At 37.4% G+C, this 23,583-nt stretch overlaps 1 protein-coding gene across 2 annotated transcripts in view; it reads left to right on the forward strand.

Annotated features, from left to right (window-relative positions):
* Positions 1-23,583, forward strand: part of CDK17 (cyclin dependent kinase 17) — an 83,602-nt gene that overhangs the window by 23,858 nt on the left and 36,161 nt on the right. The window contains exon 2 of one of the 2 annotated variants that reach the window (XM_040980461.1): positions 18,677-18,823. In XM_040980461.1, the coding sequence (XP_040836395.1) occupies positions 18,706-18,823 (118 nt within the window). In that variant the 5' untranslated portion in view covers positions 18,677-18,705. Of the gene's footprint in view, positions 1-18,150; positions 18,824-23,583 lie in introns of those variants that run through there. The other variant, XM_040980471.1, reaches the window with a different exon arrangement.

Here is a 23,583-nt window from a genome sequence, read left to right on the forward strand (position 1 = left end):
ATGTTTAAAACTAGAGGTTCATGCTGCCACTTTGTCTGATTTTAAGATAAAAAGTTAGGTCTGTATGTCACAATAGGTCTTGTTTTCCCCTTAGTGAAAGAATCTATGTGTTGGAAGTTATTGAAACTACACAAGAGGTTCTACTTTGGGCTCCTTGAGAGGCATTTTCATATCCAGGCAGAATTTTTTCCATTAAATTGAACATATTCACTTATTGTAATTAAATGAAGATTCCCCCCCCCTTCAGTGATGAGTAAATTTAATGAGAGTAAATTAATTCTAGATTGAGTAATGCTAAATGCATACTGATTTTACTTTCTCACTACTCTGAGTCCTGGAGATCCTTTGTGAATGCCATTAGGTTTTCTTTGCAATTTGCACACTCAATGATGTGCGCTTTAGTGATGTTTCAATTTGTTATGAAAGCAGTCATATAAATGAATATATATTCCGATGCCAAAGAACATACTCTAAACTTTGCCCCGTTGATTGATTCTCTATTATCAGTTCCTCCATAAAAATATTTAGTATAAATGTCTATATCAAATAATAAGCAAATTTTAGTTGATACCCATATCTTTCAAACTGTATTTGTTGAAATAATGAAATAAGAAAGGTTTCGTTACACTCATAATGAAATTAAAATTTATAAAAAAAAATTATCATCTGAGAAATTTATGCTAGTAAGAAGAGCTGGATGTCTTACAGGAAGATTTTACAGCAAAATATTCACTTGATCATAGTAAACATAATATTTTTCTGCTTACCTTTATAACAAAGAATAATGCCATAGAATTCCTCAAAATTTCTGTTTATTTATTTGAAAAGTAGAAAGACAGAGAGCTCCTCATTTCTTGATTTACTCTCCAAATTCCTGTAGCAGCCAGGGCTGGGCCAGGCTGAATCCTGTAGGGGGAACTCAGGCCAGATCTTTCACCTGGGTGACAAGGATCCAGGTATTTGAATCAAAACCTACTGCCTTTCACTGTGCTTGTTATTAGGAAGCTGGAGTAAGGGGTGGCCCTGGACTCGAACCAAGAAACTCCAGAATGGGACACCAGCACCCCAAGTGGCATCTTACCCTCTCTGCTGAATGCCACCACTGCGCACAAATTGTTGCTGCTCTTCTTCAGCACTCCACTTAAACAAAAAGTTGAAACTGTCCATTTGTTTTGCAATTAAGATATTTGTTACAAGTTTATTTTAAAGTATTAAAATTGTTGGCCATGGCGTATTTGAGGCTAACTAGTTGCTAGTCAGTTGTCTCTAGTTGGACCTTACATTTCTTTTTCTATTAGTCTGTAAGCCTTGCTCCTGCATCACATAATTTAATCAGATTGCCTAAACAAGTGAAACACAGTGCATGAGAGTCTGGAAAAACACAGGGAAGGCAGATGAAGTTTGATGAAGGAGTCTAGAATAGTTGTATACATCTAGAGGAATTGGATGTTCATTGCTTTACAGGTGTTTTCAAGATTTTTACTTTTAAAAGGAGCCAGTTAGGTGTGATGACGTTTGAGTTGCTGTGTAGTTCATATAAGCTATTCCTGTCATGTATCATGGCAAAGGATTGGTAAACACAGCTGCATAATTTTCACATGAAAATGCTTGAGGTACATAAGGATTTTTTTTTTCCTTTGGGTAATTCCCTGAATTACCAGTTTGGCTAGTGGACTGGTGTTTTCTTCCTCCCTCCCTACCTCCCTCCTTCTTCTGCTTTTCCTTTTTGTTTTGATATAAAGCTTTGGGCCACCCTGCACTGCTTTCCCAGGCCACAGGCAGGGAGCTGGATGGGAAGTAGAGCTGCTGGGATTTGAACCAGCGCCCACATAGGATTCCAGTGTGTTCAAGGCGAGGACTTTAGCTGCTATGCTATCATGCCAGGCCCCCTCCACTCAATGTTTCTATTGAAATTTTCTTTAGGTATTCCTAAAGATGCAGCATTGAGAAAATAGACCTAAGATGATTAGAAACTCAAACTTCTTCTAAGAAAACATAACAGGGTGCCTCTCTCTCCCTCCTCTTTCGAAAGGCACCCCACCTCCCGGCTTCCTTTCGGGAGGTGCTTCCCCTCCCTCACTTCCCTGCTCCCCTGGTCCCTTCGCAAATAAACTTTTTTGTTTGCAACAGAAAAAAAAAAAAAAAAAAAAAAAAAAAAAAAAAAAAAAGAAAACATAACAGTATGACAACTGTGGTAGTGAGCAGAGAAAATTTTTTGACATATAGATTTTAAAATGGATACTTTTCTTTTGTTAAACAAGAATATCTACCAGTCACTGGAAAGTTTCATTGATCTTTATTTATTTGCTGGTGATCTCAGTTTTGTTTCTATTATAACCCATGAAGAGATAGGTTCCCATGAACCACTACTAGTTACTGTGCTACTAGGAGGAGCTGAATTATGATTCCCTACTCACGAGCTGCACATCAAGTCTTCTGTCATTGCTGTTCCATAATCCTGAATCTACTCTAATCCATCAATTGTAATTGACATATCTTATTTCAACTGTTAGTAATAAATTCACAGTCTCACAAGGTGAGCACCAAATACACAGTTAAGAACTACAATTTACTTTGTTAAATTTCCTGATACAACAGAACAGCCAGTGTTAGAAGTCTGTGTATTCCTGACAGACGTACTGAGTTATATCAAAACAAGAAGGAAGAGCAGAACTAACTTACTGTGTCAGAGTTTAGGAAAGAAAGGAAGAAAGGTTAAGAAATATGTCAAGGGTTTTGCGAGTATTACAGTTTTGTTAACTTACACAGTGAATAGCTTTTAATACAGAAGAAAAAGATCCAGATATATTTATCCCAACTCACGAATGTTTGAATTTTGTGCCTCCTGATCATTTATTTTATTGAGCCATCTGTAATCCTCATAAGACTACTGGTAAATATTTACCATTTCTGATTGGCCAGAGTTATAGGTACTTTTTCTGATTTGATTGAAAATCAGATTTATGTGAGGATTACACTGAGTCTTAACCTTGGCTAGATGCTTTAAACAAGCATAAGTTACTGTTAATTAATTTTTTTTTTAAGGTTGCATGGCTACTTTCTTTTTTGTTGTTGTTTTTAAGATTTATTTATTTTTATTGGAAAGACGGATATACAGAGGGGGAAAGAAAGAGAGGAAGATCTTTTGTCCGATGATTCACTCCCCAAGCGGCTGCAAAGGCTGGACCTGAGGCCATCCGAAACTAGGAGCCAGGAACTTCCTCCTGGTCACCCAAGCAGGTGCAGGGTCCCGAAGCCTTGGGCCGTCCTCGACTGCTTTCCCAGGCCACAGGCAGGGAGCTGGATGGGAAGTGGAGCTACCGAGATTAGAACCGGCACCCATATTGGGTCCTGGTGCTTTCAAGGCGAGGATTTTAGCTGCTGGGCTATCACACCAGGCCCAATTAATTTTTTTTAATAATGCAGTTTAAATAGCTTAGGATTTACTTATTTTTGAAGTTTTTTTTCTTAGTGTCTTTTTGTCTTACAGATTTTAATATGCTATATAAGATACCAGAATGGTTTTCATTTATTATTATTATACTTTGGACTGAAGGAGCCTATCACTGATACTGACTTTCACTCATATGAGAGACTGCCCAAAAAAGAAATGGCTAAAAGGACTTGCTGTGATTTCATCTGAAGTACATTGACCAATTTAGGTAGATTGGAAAACAGAGGAAAGTATTTGCTAGGAGGTTTTTGGCTTTCATTAAGTCTCAAATCTTCTCACAAGTGTTAAAATGTAACCAAAATCATTGAAAATTTTTTCCTAACTGCTTTGGGAATTGATGTTAGAATTTGTCTTTATGTTTCTGCCCTGGGAGAATGTTCACAAGTCACCCAAAGGAAAAGGAGCGTTTCAAGTGTTATGCTGTTATCCTAAGTGTTTCTGGTTCCGTAGCATAGTATTAGCTTTTAAAAATCTACTTTTAAAAATATATCTTAAAAAAATCAGATAAGATGCTTCTTGTAAGGGAATAATTATCAAGTACGTTTGGTAGATCACTAAGTAAAATTTATTGTCTTTCAGATAATTTGGTATTCCCAGGATTGCTTTAGGCTGTGTTTCTTCTTTTAGAGGTATTAATTGGATTTATTTTCAACTCTAGAATAGAACAACACTTTATTCCTCAAAATGGGATGAAAATTTGATAGCTGTAAGCTATGAAATAGAAGAACTACAGTGTAAGGGCAGAAAGGTTAAAAAAAAAAACATTGAAATGTGAACTGATCATGTCCAAAGATAATTAGATTGCTGCATGAGGTGAGGCTAGGAACAGAGCGATAGAAAAATATTTGATTGGTTAACATCAAATTACTTTTGGTTACCTTTTTCTGTAAGATTTAAGGTCTGTGGAAATTCATTATCATGCCAGTTAAAATCTCTAATCCCTGGTTTATCAGAAGGTCACATAAAAATATCTTAATTCCCTTTGGTGATGTGAAAATTTAACAAGTTTCTCCATTCTGATTTTTAGCCTTACCCATTGAGTCATGAATTTTCTTTTAAAAAGATCTTCAAGTATGTTCTAATTTCACAAAAATAGAAAGGAAACTTTTAAGGGAAATTGTACAACAAATACTAACATAGTATTTAGACAATGTGGCAAAAGTATTTGTGATGCAAATAAAAATAACAAGGTAATGGTTTTTCATCTTCAGCATCTTTTTATGTCGTGTTCCTGTTTAACATCTGTGGTGACCTCTTAAGCTGTTGAATATGTATCAAAATTTTTTCATGGTGCTAGTAAAGAGAGAAGATAGAAATAGATTTCCATTCCTCCTGGACCCTGGCTTCAGCCTGACTCAGCCCTGGGTGTTGTGGCTGTTTTGGGAGGGAACCAGCAGATGGAAATAGCTCTTTACCTGTACTTCTGCCCTTCAAGTAAGAAAATAGATTAAAAAATTATTTTAAAAAGATTTATTTTTACTGGAAAGGCAGATTTATAGAGAGAGAGGTCTTCTGTCTGCTGCTTCAGTCCCCAAGTAATGGCAGTGTCTGGAACTGGGCCAATCTGAAGCCAGGAGCCCGGAGCTCGTTTTGTATCTCCCATGTAGATGCAGGGTCCCAAGGCTTTGGGCCCTCTTAGACTGCATCCCTGGCCACTAGCAGGGAGTCAGAATAGAAGTAGAGTAGCTGGAACACAGACCAGCACTTTTATGGAATCCTGGCATATGCAAGGTGAAGATTTAGCCCTAAATACATATTTCTTAAGAACCTTTACTTTTGTAAAACTTTACCAGTCATTCCAAGAGACTGTTAGAACCTTTCAAGCAGTAAAATCAGAAGCATAGTTAAAAAATTATGAAGAAGTTGTGCATGAATTAGAAAATTCTTTAAGCTCATTTTTCAATTCAAATTTCCGTGAATGTTTTGAGGTACTGGCATATTAAAATGGATTTGGCATAAATGAAAAAGCTGCTTAGTTTGAAAGTAATGAAACAACATTCATCCAGAATTTAGTAATTCAGATCTTTCATTAATCCACATTAATCTTTTCCTGATGATTTTTAAAAATAGGTACAAGTTTGAAATTTTCACATAGTGCCAAATTAAAAAACAAAAATTCCAGTTCTGGAGGCTCTGATTTTGCAAGATTTGAATATTGCTTTTATTATAGTACAGGATGATTGTTCTGTTAAAGTTTGAAGTTGTCTGTTGGTGTTTATTGTTCAAGTGATTTCCTCAGAAGCCCTCAGAAAAATCAAATACCTTAGCTTAGATTTTTGTAACTCTAAATATGTGCTAAATGCTACTGTAAGTATGCAGAATGGAGAAGTAAAGTCATACAGGAGTTACTGGCTGTCAAACTGTTTTCCTTGTGCTCCACACACTAAGCTGTAGTGTAAGAGCAGGGATCCATCTTTAGCTTCTCTTGCTGCTGGGTTTCTTTCACCTTCTGCTAATAGGAGGATCCGCCAATGGTAGACAGGCAAGTTAAGAGAAGGGACAGGGATTTCCTCCTTCTGGTTTATTTGCTGCTGTCAGTAGCTCCACAGCAACGGGGCTTTTACTCCATCAGGAACATGATTGGCAGAGGGTTGCAATTTGTAGTTTTTCCCTATTCCTAGAGCCCCCTTCTCTTATCTCACCCCATCAGCACCAGCTAACCTGTTTTGTTTCAAAGAACTGAATTCAGCTTTGCAGAGACCCTAATACAATATTGTGGCACTTGATGACCTGAGTTACTTTTTTAGAGCTCTGGATCCTGATTTTGTAGAGGTTTTTCCTTCAAGCCTTTGGCTTTTGTTCATTCTAATCATTTCCCTTTATTTCTGTTTTAGGAGTAATCTGCTAATTGCTCTCTGATAATCTGGGTCTCCCTTTTTGCTTTCGCAGTTCTTGGGTTAAGTTACATTATGCCTGTTAAAATTGCTGTCCCTGCCTGGTGCAGTGGTTAAAATAATAGACTGTTGTAAATGTGCTGGGCTGTATGCTATTGTCTGTGTGCCGATAGATGTCACCCCCTTGGAGGCCAATAATGGAATCTTTTTGTGTTTGTCTTTAGTTTTTAACATAATATTTTGTGTACTTGTACTCAGTATTAAGTATTTTAATGAATATGCTTTTAAATAATTTTAAGGGAAAAATAAATCATGTGTGATTAGGTTTAAAACTTTTGTTTCAAAGTTTATCTTGTAATTATATTACCCCTTAAATCTGGTACAGAGAACGATTTTATTTTAATAATTTAGGGCATCCTAAGTTTCTGAGTAGTGGGATGTTGAAACCAAATCTTACTATGGCTTTAAACATTAGTTCTCTGCCAGAAGTCACAGACTTCAGGTTGGTCGAACCCTTCCAGTTGTTTTTCCCGAGTGAATATGTACATTCTTACAGTTCTTGTAGCGTTGACTGTTCCAGAGAAGAATCCACATCCATCAGGATTTTTTGATTATTGAGTCTCTACTTATCATGTCATATTTATAACCTTTTTTTCCTCAAAAATATTTTTGAGCCTTTTTAAAAAAGATTTGTGTATTTTTTTGTTATTGTTGTTTGCAATGTCTTTTTTTTTTTAATCTTTTAGTGGGATTTCTCCCCCACCCAAATTCTCACCCCCCGACATGTTTTCCTCACGTTGCTACAATAGTATAGTCTTTCATAAGGAGTCATAATTCCATCAGTGTCTTATTTAAGTGTGCCCCGACATTGCTGGTACAGACAGTGTCAGACAGTTCGCCATCCCATGTCTACACATTTCCAACAGCTTCATGGGGAGTCCATCTTTTATTTGGAAGGAGGAATGCATGTTGCTTTGTACCCCCACATCTGGATATGACCCCAGTACTCTATCGCTATACATTTCCGTAAATGAAAAGCTATGAAACAAGGTCAACAACTGTTATGAATTAGAACAATAGCCACAACAACAACAACAAATTACAGCACCATGAGAAAGAAAAACATGCCACTGAGTAACCAACTTGTGGGTGAAAAAAGAGGAAATACCAAAGTCTCTTGGGAAAAATGATGCCACTGTGTAATCCATGAGCCAGTGATGAACTCGACAAAAAAAAAAAAAAAAAAAAAGTATTTGGAATAAGTGAAACTGAAATAAAAAACATCGAAACTCATGGGTTGCAGCCAAAACAAAACAAAACAAAAAATCAGTATGGATCGGGTTATTGAAGTTATACTTTCCATGATGGCTTCCTTATATTAGAAAGAGCATGTGGTATTTGTTCCTTTGTGATTGACTCATTTCACTGAGCATAATGGTCTCTAGTTGGCACCAGCTACTTGTAAATGGCATAATTTCATTCTTAATAGCTGAATAATATCCATGGAATAGATGTACCACAGTTTCTTTAACCACTCTAACTTGGACGTACATCTGGATTGTTTCCATGTCTTTGGTATTGTAGATTGTGCTGCTGCAAATATAGGGTTACACATCCCCTTCTCATATGCAGATGTCATTTCTGTTGGGTGTATTCTTAGGAGCGGGGTAGCTGGGTCAAATGTGTGTATTTGAAGGTAGAGTTCTAAAGAGAGGGAGCGTGTCTTCTGTTTTCTGGCTCACCCCCAAATAGCTGCAACACATAGAGCTGTGTCAGACCAAAGCCAGGAACTCAGAAGTTCTTAGGGGTCTGCTGTGTGGGTGCTGTGGCCTGAATCACCTTGAGCCTTCTTCCCCTGTTTTCTCATGTGTATTACCTAGGAGCTGGATCGGAAGTGGAGCAGCTGGCACTTAAGCTGGCACCCAAGTGGAGAGATCCTGCTGTTGCAGATGGCAGCTTAATTTGATGTGTTACAGCACTTTTCCCCTAAAATAATTTCTAAAATTTTTCTGTTTACTTGAAATACAAGGGGAGACAGAGCTCTCTCATCTACTACTTCACTCCCCAAATGGCTGTATTAGGACTTGTCACTCAGTCTGGGTCTCCCGTGTGGCTGGCAGGAATGAGCCACCTGAGGCATTATCTTCTGCCTGTCCATGTGTGTGTGCGCATCAGCAGGAAGCGGAAGTCCACTCAAGGCCAGGCACTGGGGCATGAGATCTGCGCATATTGAGCACTGTCTAGTCGTCAGGTCAAGTGCTTAGGATTTTGATGGGGTTTTGGTTTGTATTTAACCTTTTATTTGCTGTTCGAGTCTTTGAGATTTTAATCTTTTTTTTTTTTTTTTTTTTACAATTCTCTCGCTCTGTCTCCCTCTCTATGTAATGTCATTTTCACATAATTTTAAAAAATAACTTATTGGTGTTTGTTACTGCGTAACCTACTCAAACCTGAGTGGTATAAATGATTTTTATAATAACATTGATAAACATCTCAGGTAGAACCAGTTCTTCTCCCACAGAATGTGATGTGTGTTTTTATGTTCATCCTCATGGTTGTAATAACCTGAGTAGTTATTACTCAGTAGAAAATTAAAGGGAATATTAGGCAACTGCTTCATTGGGTGCAAAATAGTAACAGACATTAGATGGTAGTGCACCAGGAAAGGAAGGGAAGCTGAGAGTGGACTAATTCATTTCCCAAAGAAAATAGTTTCATACCTGCTGGCAGTCAAGAATAGACCAGTTGTTTTAAGCAAAACAAAAAAATCATCTGACCGCAGTCACTTCAGGAAACTAATCCTTAGTTAAGAAGCTAGTTGAAGGACTGGGAAAAATAAAATCAGTTCTTTGGACTCTGTCTTTTATTAATGAGAGAGTTCATTTATTAAGAGTTTTTAATCCATTCTTTATTTTCATCATAACTCTTTTTTCTTCCTCTTTTTTTCACTAAGCTTATTAACATTTTTTCCACCAACTTGTAATGAATTATGTTAATCATAATTCCTAGCTCATGCCATATTATCCTCACTGGCCCCTTGTGATATGCTTATCTGTATGTGTGTTTATTAATGCAATGATAAAATGACATCTGTGAACCCTGCTTCATAATGATTGGTGGTAATTTAATTTCTGCAACTCCCTAACCGGTGACTGTTATAAATTCTATATTTCATGAAAGTATAGTATACATGCTTACCTAAACAATGTATTTCATTTTCTCTCACTTTTTTGGGAAATAGTTATACAAGGTGTACTCTTCTGAGACTACTTTCTATGGCGAGAAAGTCATGGCACCAGTGTTGAATATTGCATGTAGTTGTAGTTTGCTCAGTTTTACTATGTATAATGTTCCACTCAGGATATTTATACAGCTTGCTTAGCCTATATATAAAAGACTTTTGAGTTGTTCCTGGAATTACACACTATAAACACATTATCATGAGCATTTCTGTTCATACACATGGGTAAACATGTTAACAGTTTCTCCTCAACCCCGCTTAATATTAAAATTGCACGATACCATCCTCAAGAATTTGAACTGTTGGCCTAATATCAGTGCTTCAGTTTTCACTAAATAAAACAAACTGATTTACTCTTGGAGAGAAATTATAAAAAATGTGACATCTAATACATGAAGCTATAATCTCCCAGTCCTCATTACTTTATTGTTTAAAAATGTTCAAGAGACTGAATAAACTCATTTGAAGCTTAGAATAATCTGTAGTCTGTGTGGTTATACCTTGAGAAATACAGTGTAATGAGGAGGGGTTATAGTGGAGCTGAGATGTAAAACAATTTTTTGAGATGTAAAATAATTTAAAGTGCTTTATTTCTGAATGACAGTGGAAGGATTTAAATATTTGTAGGTTAGTAATGTTTAGCTAGCTACCAGAGAAGATGATTGATTTTTCAGGGATTAGTGAGAATTGTCAGAGCCAAGTGTTTTAAAAACAGCTCTTTGTTTCAGTGAGTTCATGGTTTTACAATTAAAATTTTATTTTTTAAAATCAGTGTATGGTAAAACAAATGTATCTAGAATAAACAGTTAAGAGAATTTTATCCAGTTTACAAAAGAATAGATAAGAAATAATAAAGTCTTAACATTTTTCAGATATTTTGTTTCCAATCCATGTTCCCTTTTAATGGGTTTTCTTCTTTCTCTGTGTAACCATTTGTGTAACAAAGCGAGGCACTACCTCAAGTGGTTACAATTGCTCTTTTGGTTCTGTTCTGAGTGGGCCCATTATTATCAAAGGCATCAGATGACATTTCTAAAAGATGACTGAATTCACTGAAACTGAACAGCTGTTTAAAACAAATGCTCTTTCTGTGGGGATTTATCATCTGAAAATCAATTGATGGTTAATTGTGATGAAAATGTCTAACTTGAGGGTGATTTTTAAATTAGATTTTAGTTATGAATGTTATAGTCCAACAATCTATACAAGATGTGGTTAATAATAAGATTTAAAATAATTTCAGTGGGAAGATATTCTTTTCTAAAGCTATAGGATTTGGGGAAATTATTTCTACAAACAAGTGTGTTAAAAAATATTAGTAAGCCTGTTAGAAGCTTCTCTGCAACTGCTCTAAGTTTTGTCCAAGTTCTTATTAAATCCGAGAGGTGAGGGGTTAAAGAGTTCCATTTCATACTTTTATAAAGGTTTCCATGAAGTGGTAACTTGGTCCATACTATTTTAACAGACTCGGTTAGTTTAATTAAATTTTAACATGTATCAGTGAAAATTTTCATGACAAGTTCAGTGTTTGTTTTTGTTGAATTAATTGTGGGGTTTTATAAAAGCTGCAGAAACATTTAATAGATTCAGCTGGAGTTCTATTTGTTTGCAGTGGTATAACTTTTCATTCTGCAAATTATGTAACACCTCCCAGAGTCTGTTCCCTGTGGACAGAGTTTATATTATTTATGTTTCTACTTTCTTTCTTTTTTTTTTTTTAAAGATTTATTTTTATTATTTTTTCATTGGAAAGGCAGATATACAGAGAGGAGAGACAGAGAGGAAGATCTTCCGTCCGATGATTCACTCCCCAAGTGAGCACAACGGGCCGATACTTTGCCGATCCGAAGCCAGGAGCCTCTTCCTGGTTTCCCACGCGGGTGCAGGGTCCCAAAGCTTTGGGCCGTCCTCGACTGCTTTCCCGGGCCACAAGCAGGGAGCTGGAAGGGAAGCGGGGCTGCCGGGATTAGAACCGGCGCCCATATGGGATCCCGGGCGTGCGAGGCGAGGACCTTTAACCACTTGCGCCACCGTGCCGGGCCCATGTTTCTACTTTCAGTACCTGCTATTTAGTCTGAGATCTGGTATGCTTCTTTGTGAATATTTGAAAGAATGATTAAATTTTTTTTTAACATGTAAGAGAAGAATGAGCATGAGACACCGTTGAAAGATTTTGCCAGTTAATATGTTGATTGACTTTTGGGAGAATTTAAGATATCAAAAAATGACTGATTCCAGTGTTAGCATTGGCTGGTATTCATTCATTCAACAAGTATTTATGCAAGCCTGTTGAGTACCAGATTTTGTGTTAAATACTGAAGATAATAATGTTAAACAAGGATCCCGTTGTAGAGGAGGGAATCAGCCACAGACCAGAAGTTGTATGCTAGGCAACAAGACTGTGGAGAAATGTGAAGCACTGGGGGGGGATAATGTGGCCTGGATGTAGAGCTGTCACTTTTATATTAGGTGACCAAAAGATGTGTTTGAATAGAAACTAGAAGGAAGTGAGGAAGTAAACCAGTAACACATGGGGAGAAATAGAAACACATTATAGGCAGAGAAAGAGTAAGTACAGGCAGGAATAACAAAAAGACCCCATAGCTAGAGTGAAGTGTGTGGACACCGAATGATGGAAAAGGGGTTACAAAGGAGAGTGGTGGGCAAGTCGTTGACACATTTAAGGGCTTTGGATTGAATTGTTGAACAAACTGTCAGTCACTATAAAGTTTTAGAGAAGAGATGTATACATAGTGTAAATGTTTATTGTGACTGCTTTGAAGAAAATACTGTAGGACAGTGATGTTGGGATGGGAGATGGGAAGAGCACTTAGGATGCTTTAAATACTAAATTAGCATAGTGTGAGACCAGGACAGACCTTTTGGCTCCTGGCTTCTGCCTAGCTCAGCTCTGGTATGGCAGCCAATTGGGGAGTGAGTCAGCAGATTGGAAACCTCTCTTCCTGTCTATAATTTTGACTTTCAAATAAAATAAACAGATCTTTAAAAAAAATTTTTTTTTTTCTCGCAAAGAGATGATAGGTAGTACTTAGATTAGTAGTTTATGTGGCCAGATTCTAGATATGTTCCAGTGTTTTGGTGTTGGGTTGGTTGTAAGAAAAGTGAAGGCAACCAGAGCAGGAGCAGGTTGTAGTTTTACAGGTGTATAAATGAAGACTGCAAGAACAGTAAGGCTTTTGGGAGATGGTGTAGATGTGCTGTGTTGTTGATATTTGTCCTGAAGGCTAGATTTTAACTCTTTTTTTTTTTTTTAAAGATTTATTTTTATTTTTTTTATTGGAATAGCGGATATACAGAGAGAAGAGACAGAGAGGAAGATCTTCCATCCGATGATTCACTCCCCAAGTGAGCGCAACGGGCCGATGCTGTGCTGATCTGAAGCCAGGAGCCTCTTCCTGGTCTCCCACAGGGTGCAGGGTCCCAAAGCTTTGGGCGGTCCTTGACTGCTTTCCCAGGCCACAGGCAGGGAGCTGGAAGGGAAGCGGGGCTGCCGGGATTAGAACTGGTGCCCATATGGGATCCCGGGCGTGCAAGGCGAGGACCTTAACCACTGCGCCACCACGCCGGGCCCTAGATTTTAACTCTTCTTACAAGGAGGGGAAAGAGTTCCTAACTGTGGAACAAAAACTTGAAATCACTCAAATTTTTAGGGCCAGATCCTTTAACTTTCAGAAACTTCACCCATCAGGTTTAATTTTTATGAGCCTCTTTTGGCTTTGTTTACTTAGTTGGCCTAGATTATTTTTGATGTTCCTTCAGTTGTCAAAATTTGTTTTTCTGTCCTTGCTTTTGGAACTGCTTTGATGATGGCTAATGTACTTATTGGACTGTAGGCATTCCTCATGTTTCTCACTTTCTCACCTTTCCTCTTGTTACACCTTTTTTTTTCTTTTTGCCTTCCAATCAAAGTAGCCGTTACTTTGATTTAATTTAAATATTGTCTTTCTTCTGAACTCTAGGTTGATTTAAATTTGTTTCAAAACGTTTAGCCTAGAATTCATTGTTCTTCCCAAATTAGCACTTCTTTTTTTTAATTTTTTTTAAAGATTTATTTTTATTATTTTTTCATTGAAAAGGCGGATATACAGAGAGGAGAGACAGAGAGGAAGATCTTCCATCCGATGATTCACTCCCCAAGTGAGCACAACGGGCCGATACTATGCTGATCCGAAGCCAGGAGCCTCTTCCTGGTCTCCCACGCGGGTGCAGGTTCCCAAAGCTTTGGGTTGTCCTTGACTGCTTTCCCGGGCCACAGGCAGGGAGCTGGAAGGGAAGCGGGGCTGCCGGGATTAGAACCGGCGCCCATATGGGATCCCGGGCGTGCAAGGCGAGGACCTTTAACCACTTGCACCACCGCGCCGGGCCCCAAATTAGCACTTCTTATGGTGGGCAATTAATTTTGATTATGATTACTACTGTTATTGATAGATAACCATTAACCTTGGTATTTAGTTTGCTAGGATAGATTAGTTAAACTTATCACAGTACAATCCATGTTTCTGACAGGAGCTTCTTGCTGGTCTCCCTCATGGGTTTCTGCACATTTCATTGCTTTCTCACACACATTAGCATGGGGCTGGGTTCAAAGTAGAGCATCAGAACTTAATCTAGTGCCAATACATGATGCTGGCATGGCAGATGTCAGCTTTACCCTCTCTACCAGTTCCGGCCCCTGTTGGATGCTTTTTCCTTTTTAAATAACATTTTAGAATCTTGAGGGATATTCACATTCCACAGAAAATTGTATGAATTCCATTGATATGATGACAAATCTGGCATTTTGTTGACCTTTTAGTAGTGGTGGGCCAGATAATAGTGTATAGTGTTGCTTTCTTGTAGTTTCTATATAATACAAATTTTATACATTCCTCATAATATTTTCATATAGAAAAGGATTACCTTAAAAACTTATATCTAATAATTACACTGTTCCACAAACTTTAATGTTTTATACAATTATCTAAGTAGTAAAAGCAAGGCATTATTTGAAACATTGTTGCTGAAAAGTACTGCATTTTGTTCTTGATTATAGTTAACAGATATCCCATTTCAGTTCAAACTTTGTATGAAAAAAACAGTATAAAAACTATCAGACCTCTAAGGGTAGGGGCTGGATCCATCACGGGTCAGCACTCTTGAGGCGTGACGATATTTTGTTCATCACTGGAATCAGGTGTTAGGGTTTGGGATCTAAGAGAGCACCTGTGAGATTCAGGAAGCCTCTTCATCCTTTGTCTCTTGGTCCAGTTGCCAGCTTTGAGAGCAGCTGGGATTTTTTTTTCTCCCCAGCCATACTTTCTTTACCTTTGGAGAAAGCATGTAGCTAAAATGTGTAGCCTTTGTGTGGCAAACTTGGTAAAGGCCTTGTGCCATTTGGACAACAGTTGCTTTAAGCTTTCCTCCCATGTCCTCAGCATTTGTGGGTTCATCTCCTTAATCCCATAAGAATATTCTTTCTTTTCAAAATTCTTTTTTTTTTTAATTGAAACGGCAAATTTACAGAGAGAAAGAGAAATAATATCTTCTGTCCGTTGATTGATCCACTAAGTGGCTACAATGGCCAGAGCTGAGCTGATCCAAAGCCAGGAAGCCAAGAGTGTCTTCTGGGTTTCCCATGCAGGTGTAGGGTCCCAAGGCTTGGGCCATCCTCCACTGCTTTCCCAGGTGGAGAAAACAAGTATCCCCTCACCTTCTTGCTGCCACAAGTACTGAACAGAGGCTAACAGACTTCTCGGGGACCATTGCTACATGAATTTTCTTGCAGAACAAGCTTCATCAGTCTAGTTTGTTGCTGAGCTGGGTCTGACCAATTGCTCAAAGAAGTCAGGATGCTGCCCACTGTGCTGTCTATACAGGGCTGAAGAATTGGAAGGAGGGAATCATGACTTCAGCTTTGCAGAGATGGTTTTTCCATCAAAATCATCAACCATTGCATCCATCAGGCAGTCTCCTATTTGTCTTGGTGTCCATCCAGGTTCCAGATTCTGAAGTAGTTGGTGCTGGTTATAGTTGCAGTTTTGTGCTGGTTTTAGTAGATAAAAAAACCTCAGGTTCGTTCTTTGACATTCTGTAAGTTGAGTTATAGGGTAGTCTTATTTAGTGTTATTTTGGTTTCCTTTTTCTGGTTTGTATTTGATTGTTCATACTAACAAAGGAAAAAAATCACCCTCAGATTTTGAGCACATAGAAGATTCATATTTTTTTATGTTGAAAAATTTGCAAGTATAATGGAAATTTTAATTCAGTATCTTCTCGGTGGTTGGTTAAGTAATTTGTGTTTTACATATAGAACAAACTTAACTTTCTTAAAAAATGTATATTCTGTTGATTATTCATGTTTCTATATGGTTAGCTTCAGTGTCAAGGAGAGCGTTTGATACTCATCATGGTTTGATCTCTGTGGAAAAAAGAATGGAATTTGCTTACAAGTCATTTGATGATCTCACTGCATTTACAAGTTTTTATTTAAGGCCAGAATTGTGACAGAAGATGTTATATAAAGAAATAAAGATTTTTGTGATGTCATGTTACTCCACTTGATATTTCAAAAATATTGATAAATAGAAAGATTAAGCAGAAGAACATTAACTTGCCATTTCAGTCTTGAGTTTTAATCCTAACTCCAGTATGCTCAATTTCTTGTATATGTAAATTTTGTTTATTTACCTGAAGAAAACCTTGTAAGCAATTTGAAAAGTGTCTTGTCTTCTGCTTTTTTGCACTTGTTAAGAATGTTTAAAAAATATTTTAGATACATAAGCAGTGAGTTGTCATTTTTATATCCTTGAATATTAGAATACTCTAAAATAAATATTTTAAAGGGTTTCTTATTTAAATTCCAATTGTGATACAATGGTAGATCAGTTTTACAAGGACTCAGAAGTCTTGTTTGACAGTATTTACAGCTGCTGTTGTCTTTTTAAAATGTGTATGCATACATGTTTTTGCATTCCTGAGGCAAAACTCATTTTACATTTGAGAATAGTTATCTGTGTTCTGTTGAGTAAATAGAATAGTTACATTTTTGGGATTAAAGAAATGCAAATTCTGTTAGTTGTATTTACAATTTTGGCTCTAGGTGAATTATATTTGTAAACTCTTTTTATGCATTTGTGGTTGGAAGCTGATTTTAAACATTTTCTGTGTGTGTGTTTTTAAGGAGAAAGGTCATGGCATGTTTGAAGCAAGAATTAATATAAAACTAACTCATGGGTCAGCACAGTGACTCAACGGGTTAATCTTCCACCTTTAAGTGCTATCATCTTCAAAGTGGGGGCTGATTTTAGTCTTGGCTGTTCCACTTCTGATCGAGCTCCCTGCTCACGGCCTGGGAAAGCAGTGGAGGATCCCTCAGTTCTTGGGCCTCTGCACCCACTTTGGAGACCTCGGATTGGCTCGGCTCTGGTCATTGGGGCCATTTCGGGATTGAACCAGCAGATGTAAGATCTTTCACTGTCTCTGCTCTCTTTAAATCTGCCTTTCGGATAAAAATAAACTAGATCTTTAAAAACATAATATAAAACTGACTCAAATTTAGACAGTTTCCATAAATCACACTGGTTTTAAAAAAGTAACTTATTTTATTTGAACGTCAGAGAGATAGACATGGAGGGAGGAAAGGCAGGAAGTGAGACTGAGACTGAAAGGAAGAGATTGTCTCAGGCTCACTCAGACACCGACAACAGCCAGAGCTGAACTCAGGGGCATGGAAACTCCGGCCAGATCTCCTATCTGACAGGGACCCAGCCTCTTTAGCCATCATGTGCTGCATTCCAGGACAAACTATAGAAGCTGGAATTGGAAGTGGAAATGAGACCAAACCCAGGCACTCTTATATGGGATATAGTATCATAGCATCTTTTTTTTTTTTAAAGATTTATTTTTATTGGAAAGGTGGATACATAGAGAGGAGGAGAGACAGAGAGGAAGATCTTTCGTCCAATGATTTCACTCCCCAAGTGGCTGTAATGGCTGGAGCTGAGCTGAGCCTATCTGAAGCCAGGAGTCAGGAGTTTTCTTCTGGGTCTCCCACATGGGTGCAGAGTCCCTAATCCTTGGGCAGTCCTCGACTGCATTCCTAGGCCACAAGCATGGAGCTGGATAGGAAGCGGGGCCACCAGGATTAGAACCAGTGTCCATATGGAATCCCGGCACGTTCAGGGTGAGGACTTTAGCCGCTATGCTATCATGCCAGTCCCGGGATATAGTATCTTAATGACATCTTAAGCACCATTTAAGTTGTCTTTCCTGTGAATCTCATTGCTATCCTATATTAATATTGATATGAATGATAGTGTAAAGTCTTCTTCTAAAGAACAAAAGGATTTTTATTAAACTAGGTAAAATGTTTTAACCAAACTTTTGAGAATTTTGATTCTAGTTAGGCAGTAATTTAGCACTGCCTCATAATACATAATAAGGACTAACTAAGCTAACAAATTGCTACTTTGCAAAGGATGGTTTCATTTTAGCAAGGTGGTTTTTCTAAGATAATGAAACAGTGGGTATGGGTAATTGCATTTAAAGATGATTAGGAATATCAGTGAATTTATCTGGGAAATGTATATATATATATATACACACACACACACACACACGTCTTTTGTAATGCAGTGGGTGTTGTGTACTTCAGGTTACATTGCTGCTTGAAATAGCTGCATCTTGTACTTTTTTTCTCCTGTGTGTAAATGGGATACAATTCTGCTACAATGTCAAACCATCTTTATGTGCTAGTTATCACTTTTACCGGAAGAGAAAGGGAAGACAGGCATCTTCTGAAAATCTCCTCCCTGGTTCCACTGTGACAAGTGACAGTTAAACTGATAGACCTAAGCATCAAAATAGTATTGGTACTTTAACTACATTATTTTCTTTAAAAAAAATCACGTTGAAGAAATTTCCAGTCCTTTTAAATTTTGATGTAGTGGTTTAAGTTTGACTTTTTTGGTTGTGTAGAACTTCCACTTTCTGATGATGCCAAATATTTAATGTAGCAAGAATCAGGGTGAGTGAATCTTTTCAAACAAGAGGTTGAATTTTGTTTGCCAAAAACAAGAATTTTTCATTATACTATTGCTACTTTGAAGCAGTAAAATAACTTTAATTGTGTGTTCATTTTATTTTCAGGATTTTTCAAGTTGTATCCAACTGATAGGATGAAAAAATTTAAGAGAAGACTGTCCCTCACTCTTCGAGGAAGCCAGACTATTGATGAGTCACTGTCTGAGCTGGCCGAGCAGATGACCATTGAGGAAAGCAGTAGCAAGGACAATGGTAAACCATTGAAATGGGAAGATACTTTCCCCACTGAATTACACTGTGAAAAATGCTCTCTAGATAAGTTCATCCCGGCTTCATTTTATTTTGTCATGACTTTCTCATGTGTCTTAGGACACAGAAGACTGTTGCTTTGCGTGCTCGTTTCCTGGAATGTTCTAATTTCACAAATGTTCACCTAGTTTCAGATCCTGAGGAATTCTTCTATAGCATGTATCTTTATATTCTTAATAAGAATTACATAGTATTGTTCTAATTGCTAAATGTTTAATAAACATTTATGTATTTTGTTGTTAGTATAATCTAATTTAATAATCTTTTAAATGTGCCAGGAAAGCTTATGAAATTCCTGTTTTTGGCTTCCTCATAGTTTTACAACATTTTGTGTGTGTGTGGTCTGTACACCTGCATTACAGAGCTCTCCAGAATGAATTTTACTGTTTTTTCTTTTATGTTTTTCAGAGTCTTTCCATAGTATTGAAATCATTTGCAATAGATAGGCATGTAATTTTTCATACATTTGACAGTGCTCTTAACAAATAAAGCAGTAAAGCACATGCATTAGCATAAAATAGAAGAGATTATTAAGGTAAATAGATTAAGAGGCAGCATTATGGTGGAATTTAGAGGAAGGCGACATATTCAAAACTGAAATTGTCCTAGGGATGTCGGAACAGTAACCAGGGAGGAGCTTGTATAAGTGGCTGCCTATGTGTGCACTATCAGGAAAGGCTTCTTTTTGCCTGTGCTGGCAGTGTCAGTGCTTTTGAGCCTAAACTTATCTGTTTCAAAGTTAGAACATTATCTGTTCTTACAGACCTTTTCATTTTCCTAAGATTTTCCTTAAGGGGAAGAGAAAAAGATGGGCTGAGTAGGAAATTTACATAAATAATTTGAATATAATTACATATAGCAGGGGAAATTTTGCAATTGGATTAAACCTCAAAGATATCTTTTATTCCTTTTGCCAAAGGATCTCTGCTAGATACATGGAATGGAGTCCTTAGTTCTCTCTGACCTCCCATTGAATTCTTGTTAGTAATTGAATCTATTGTGTTCATTTTTATGATACTGGAGTCTTGCCAGTATGTTTGCCGATGGTGTTCTGATGTAAAAAAAATATGCTGTTCATTTTGGTGAATTGTTTCTATGACACGTTATTAATAAATATTTGACTGTCTATCCTTTAAGAATGAAAAAGACTGGGCAAAAAGAATGAAGCTACCTTTCAGAGAGTTAATTAATATTTTACATTGTGTATTTTCTGGTGTAGTGTTAGCTATCTTAAACCATACTCGGATTGCAACAAATGGTGAAATGTTATATGCTTTCCATATAAAACTTTTTGTTACAGTAGTGACTTTAACAGGTAGTAAAGAGGAGAAAATCAAAGCTCTATTTTTCTTTGCATGAGTTACTTGAAATAATACGTAACGACAGCATGATAGATTCCTCGTTGGTTTGAGGGTTGTTGATATTCTGGGCTACATTAATCGTCCACATGGAGCCAACAGCTTTGGCAGAGATTCTACTTCCTTTAGTCATCTGTCAGTGCTTAATACCTGAGTTCAACATTATTTTCTTACGAAGCTTATTTTAGAACATTAAAGTCCATTAGGCCAGTGCCTTGGCGTAGTGGGGGTATGCCACTGCTTATAGCGCAGGCATCCCATAGGCACCCGTTGGAGTCCTGGCTTCTGTACTTGTCCAGCTCCCTGCCAGTAAGCCTGGAAAAGCAGTATAAGACTGCCCAAGTACTTGGGTCCCTGCTCCTGTGTGGAAGACCTGGAAGAAGCTCCGAGCTTCTGACTTTAGCCTGTCTCAACCCTGACCGTTGTGGTCATTTGGGGAGTCAACCAATGGATAAAAGATCTCTCTCTTTGTCTCTCTCTTTTCTCTGTCTCTCTCTGCCTGTCCCTCTCTCTCTCTCTCTTTAAAATAAATAAATACATCTCTAAGTATCTTTTTTAAAAAGATCTTAAGTCACACAGAGTCACAGAGTCTGTGTCAAAATTTAGTATTATGAATGGAAAGTAGTAGAATGTACTTCTTAAATCCTTCTCATGTCTGGTATGACTAACATGAACTAAAACTTTAACGCCAAACTGAGGCATTATTAACTTAAAGAGGAATATAATTTGTAGTATTTTTGACCAAACAGCTTTTCAGTTTTTTTTTAATCTTGTCTTCTGTTCAGTCACAATCTGTTTTTGTTTAATATATACACATGTAGCTTGCATGCATTGGAGAATTGAGTACACGTATTTGCGAGAATAGAAAAATACTGATGTGTGTTTGGTTTTATATATATACACACACACATGCATATACAGACATATACATATACATGTATCTTCACATATTCTTATATGCTGTGCTTTTATCTGAATACAATTTATTATCTGTCATTTTGAAAACTGAATCGTACTATAAAAATTTGAGCTCTGTTATCAATATTAGTATAATCCATATTCAGAGTGCTTTTATTGGAGCTGGTATTGCACATTGGCAGGTGAATTTAACCTAAGAAAAGGTGACTCTTGAATTTGTGGTATGTTAAAAATAGGTTGAAAGTTTGCAAATAGTTGATTTAAGCATATTCTCCTTAATTCAGTATAGCTTTTCTACTGTCAAGTAATACATTTTTGCACAAAAAAAAAAACTATGAAATTCTGTCAGCACTCAGTAGTCTAAATGTAGAATTACTGCATTTTCAGCAAATCCAATCCTAGAGGTATATACGAAGGAATTGAACTAGGTATCTGATAGCTGTCCAGCCATGATTGCTTGGGGCATACACATGGACTACTGACTGATGGTCAATAGCCGCAGTTTATTAATGGCATCAGACTTTCATAGACCAGGGGTCACTTAGGATAAGGGAGGAGATTTTGAGCTTATCTGTGGAACCCATCAATTGTTTCTACACCCTTGTTTGCAGCTCTTTTGTTTTGCATGAACCACCAAGTGTTCAAATTCACATGCTGTCCACTCATTTGTTCTCATGCAAATGATATCCAGTCAGTCACAGATAAGGCATCAATCCTGTTGGTCTCCTACAAATGTTATCCCATCAATTGTAATCCTGTGCTTGCTGACCTTCTATGGTCACAGTGTCCTTCTGCAGATATTGAAACAAAATATTGTACATGAGTATTTTGTATACATAATAGCACTATTCATAGTAATCTACAGATGGAAAAAACAACTTAATATGCCCATAAACAAATGAATGGATAAATGAATTTAATATAGCCATAGAATGAAATATAATCCACCTATAAAATGAGGCAAAGTAGTGATAGAAACTATGAAACTGATGAACTTTGAAAACAAAGAAACTAGAGAGAGAATGTTCTCTGTTGTGGTACCCATTTATAATCTTCCCTACCTTTGCCTCCCACTCTCTCTAACCCCTGACAGAAATGTTTTAGAAACAGAAATCAGATCATGTCGCTGCCATTTCAGAGATGCTGTTTAAATTTGTATGGTGACATATAAAGTGCTTAGTGAATTGTTCTCAGCTCCCCTCTCTGATGCTACCACTCACCTAGTGTTGCTCTCATTCCCACCCCTGGCATGTATTACAGCTATACTTGCCCTGTATCTGTTCTTCTAATACAGTAGTTGTCAAAATGTGGTCTCTGGACTAACGCATCAACATTGGTTGGAAATTTGTTAGAAATGCTTCTTTTCACATTTCACATAAACCAGCCCAATCACAGGAAATCTTGGAATCAGACTCAGTGATACTGTGCTCAACAGTTCCTTGAATGCGACTCTGAAACACATGGCTGTCAAGTCCATCTTTTTGTAGGTTATTCCCCACTCACTTACCCTTGATTGGCTTTTTTATATCTTAAATTTGTGGAAAACTTTGCTCAACATTGAATGTAAAGTAGCTGTAACTTGTTTTTTTCTATCACATCTTTTGTATATTACTTTTTGTTGGCCTGGGGTCTGTGAGGGGGCGTGTGTGATATCTCTTCTTTCCAACAGATGTTATGTTCTTGTTGAGTGGTGGTTTTTTTTTTTTTTTTTTTTTTTTGGCCCAGTGACTGAATAGTGGTTATCAAAAACAGATACACAGTAAATACTCATTGAACAAGTCAATGTAGTTATAATCTCCTTTATTTTTATACTCCCTAGGACAGCCTTATAAAGCAACTAAATTGCTGTCTGTGGGCAGAATATTTTTTTATTGTGATTCAGTAAGGAAATATATAGGCAAACAAAAACATGTATATTCTAACCTGTATTTTCTATGTTTCTTATATGAACTTCTCCATCTATTTTGAAAGTTGATTATTTTATAAGATTTAATATTCTTTTTGTTTTAAAGATTTTTTTTTAATTTTTTTTATTGGAAAGGCAGATATACAGAGAGGAGAGACAGAGAGGAAGATCTTCCATCCGATGATTCACTCCCCAAATGAGCACAACGGGCCGATACTTTGCCGATCCGAAGCCAGGAGCCTCTTCCGGGTCTCCCACGCGCGTGCAGGGTACCAAAGCTTTTCAGGGTCTCCCATGCGGGTACAGGGTCCCAAAGCTTTGGGCCGTCCTCGACTGCTTTTCCCGGGCCACAGGCAGGGAGCTGGAAGGGAAGCGGGGCTGCCGGGATTAGAACCGGCACCCATATGGGATCCCGGGCGTGCAAGGCGAGGACCTTAACCACTGCGCCACCGTGCCGGGCCCAGATTTAATATTTTTAATTTTTTTTTTTAGATTTATTTCTGTTATTTCAGAGTTAGAAT

This window comes from Ochotona curzoniae, unplaced genomic scaffold (assembly GCF_017591425.1).
Source record: "Ochotona curzoniae isolate NIBS_2020 unplaced genomic scaffold, NIBS_Ocur_1.0 contig_1014, whole genome shotgun sequence".
In the NCBI taxonomy this organism is placed as follows: domain Eukaryota; kingdom Metazoa; phylum Chordata; class Mammalia; order Lagomorpha; family Ochotonidae; genus Ochotona; species Ochotona curzoniae.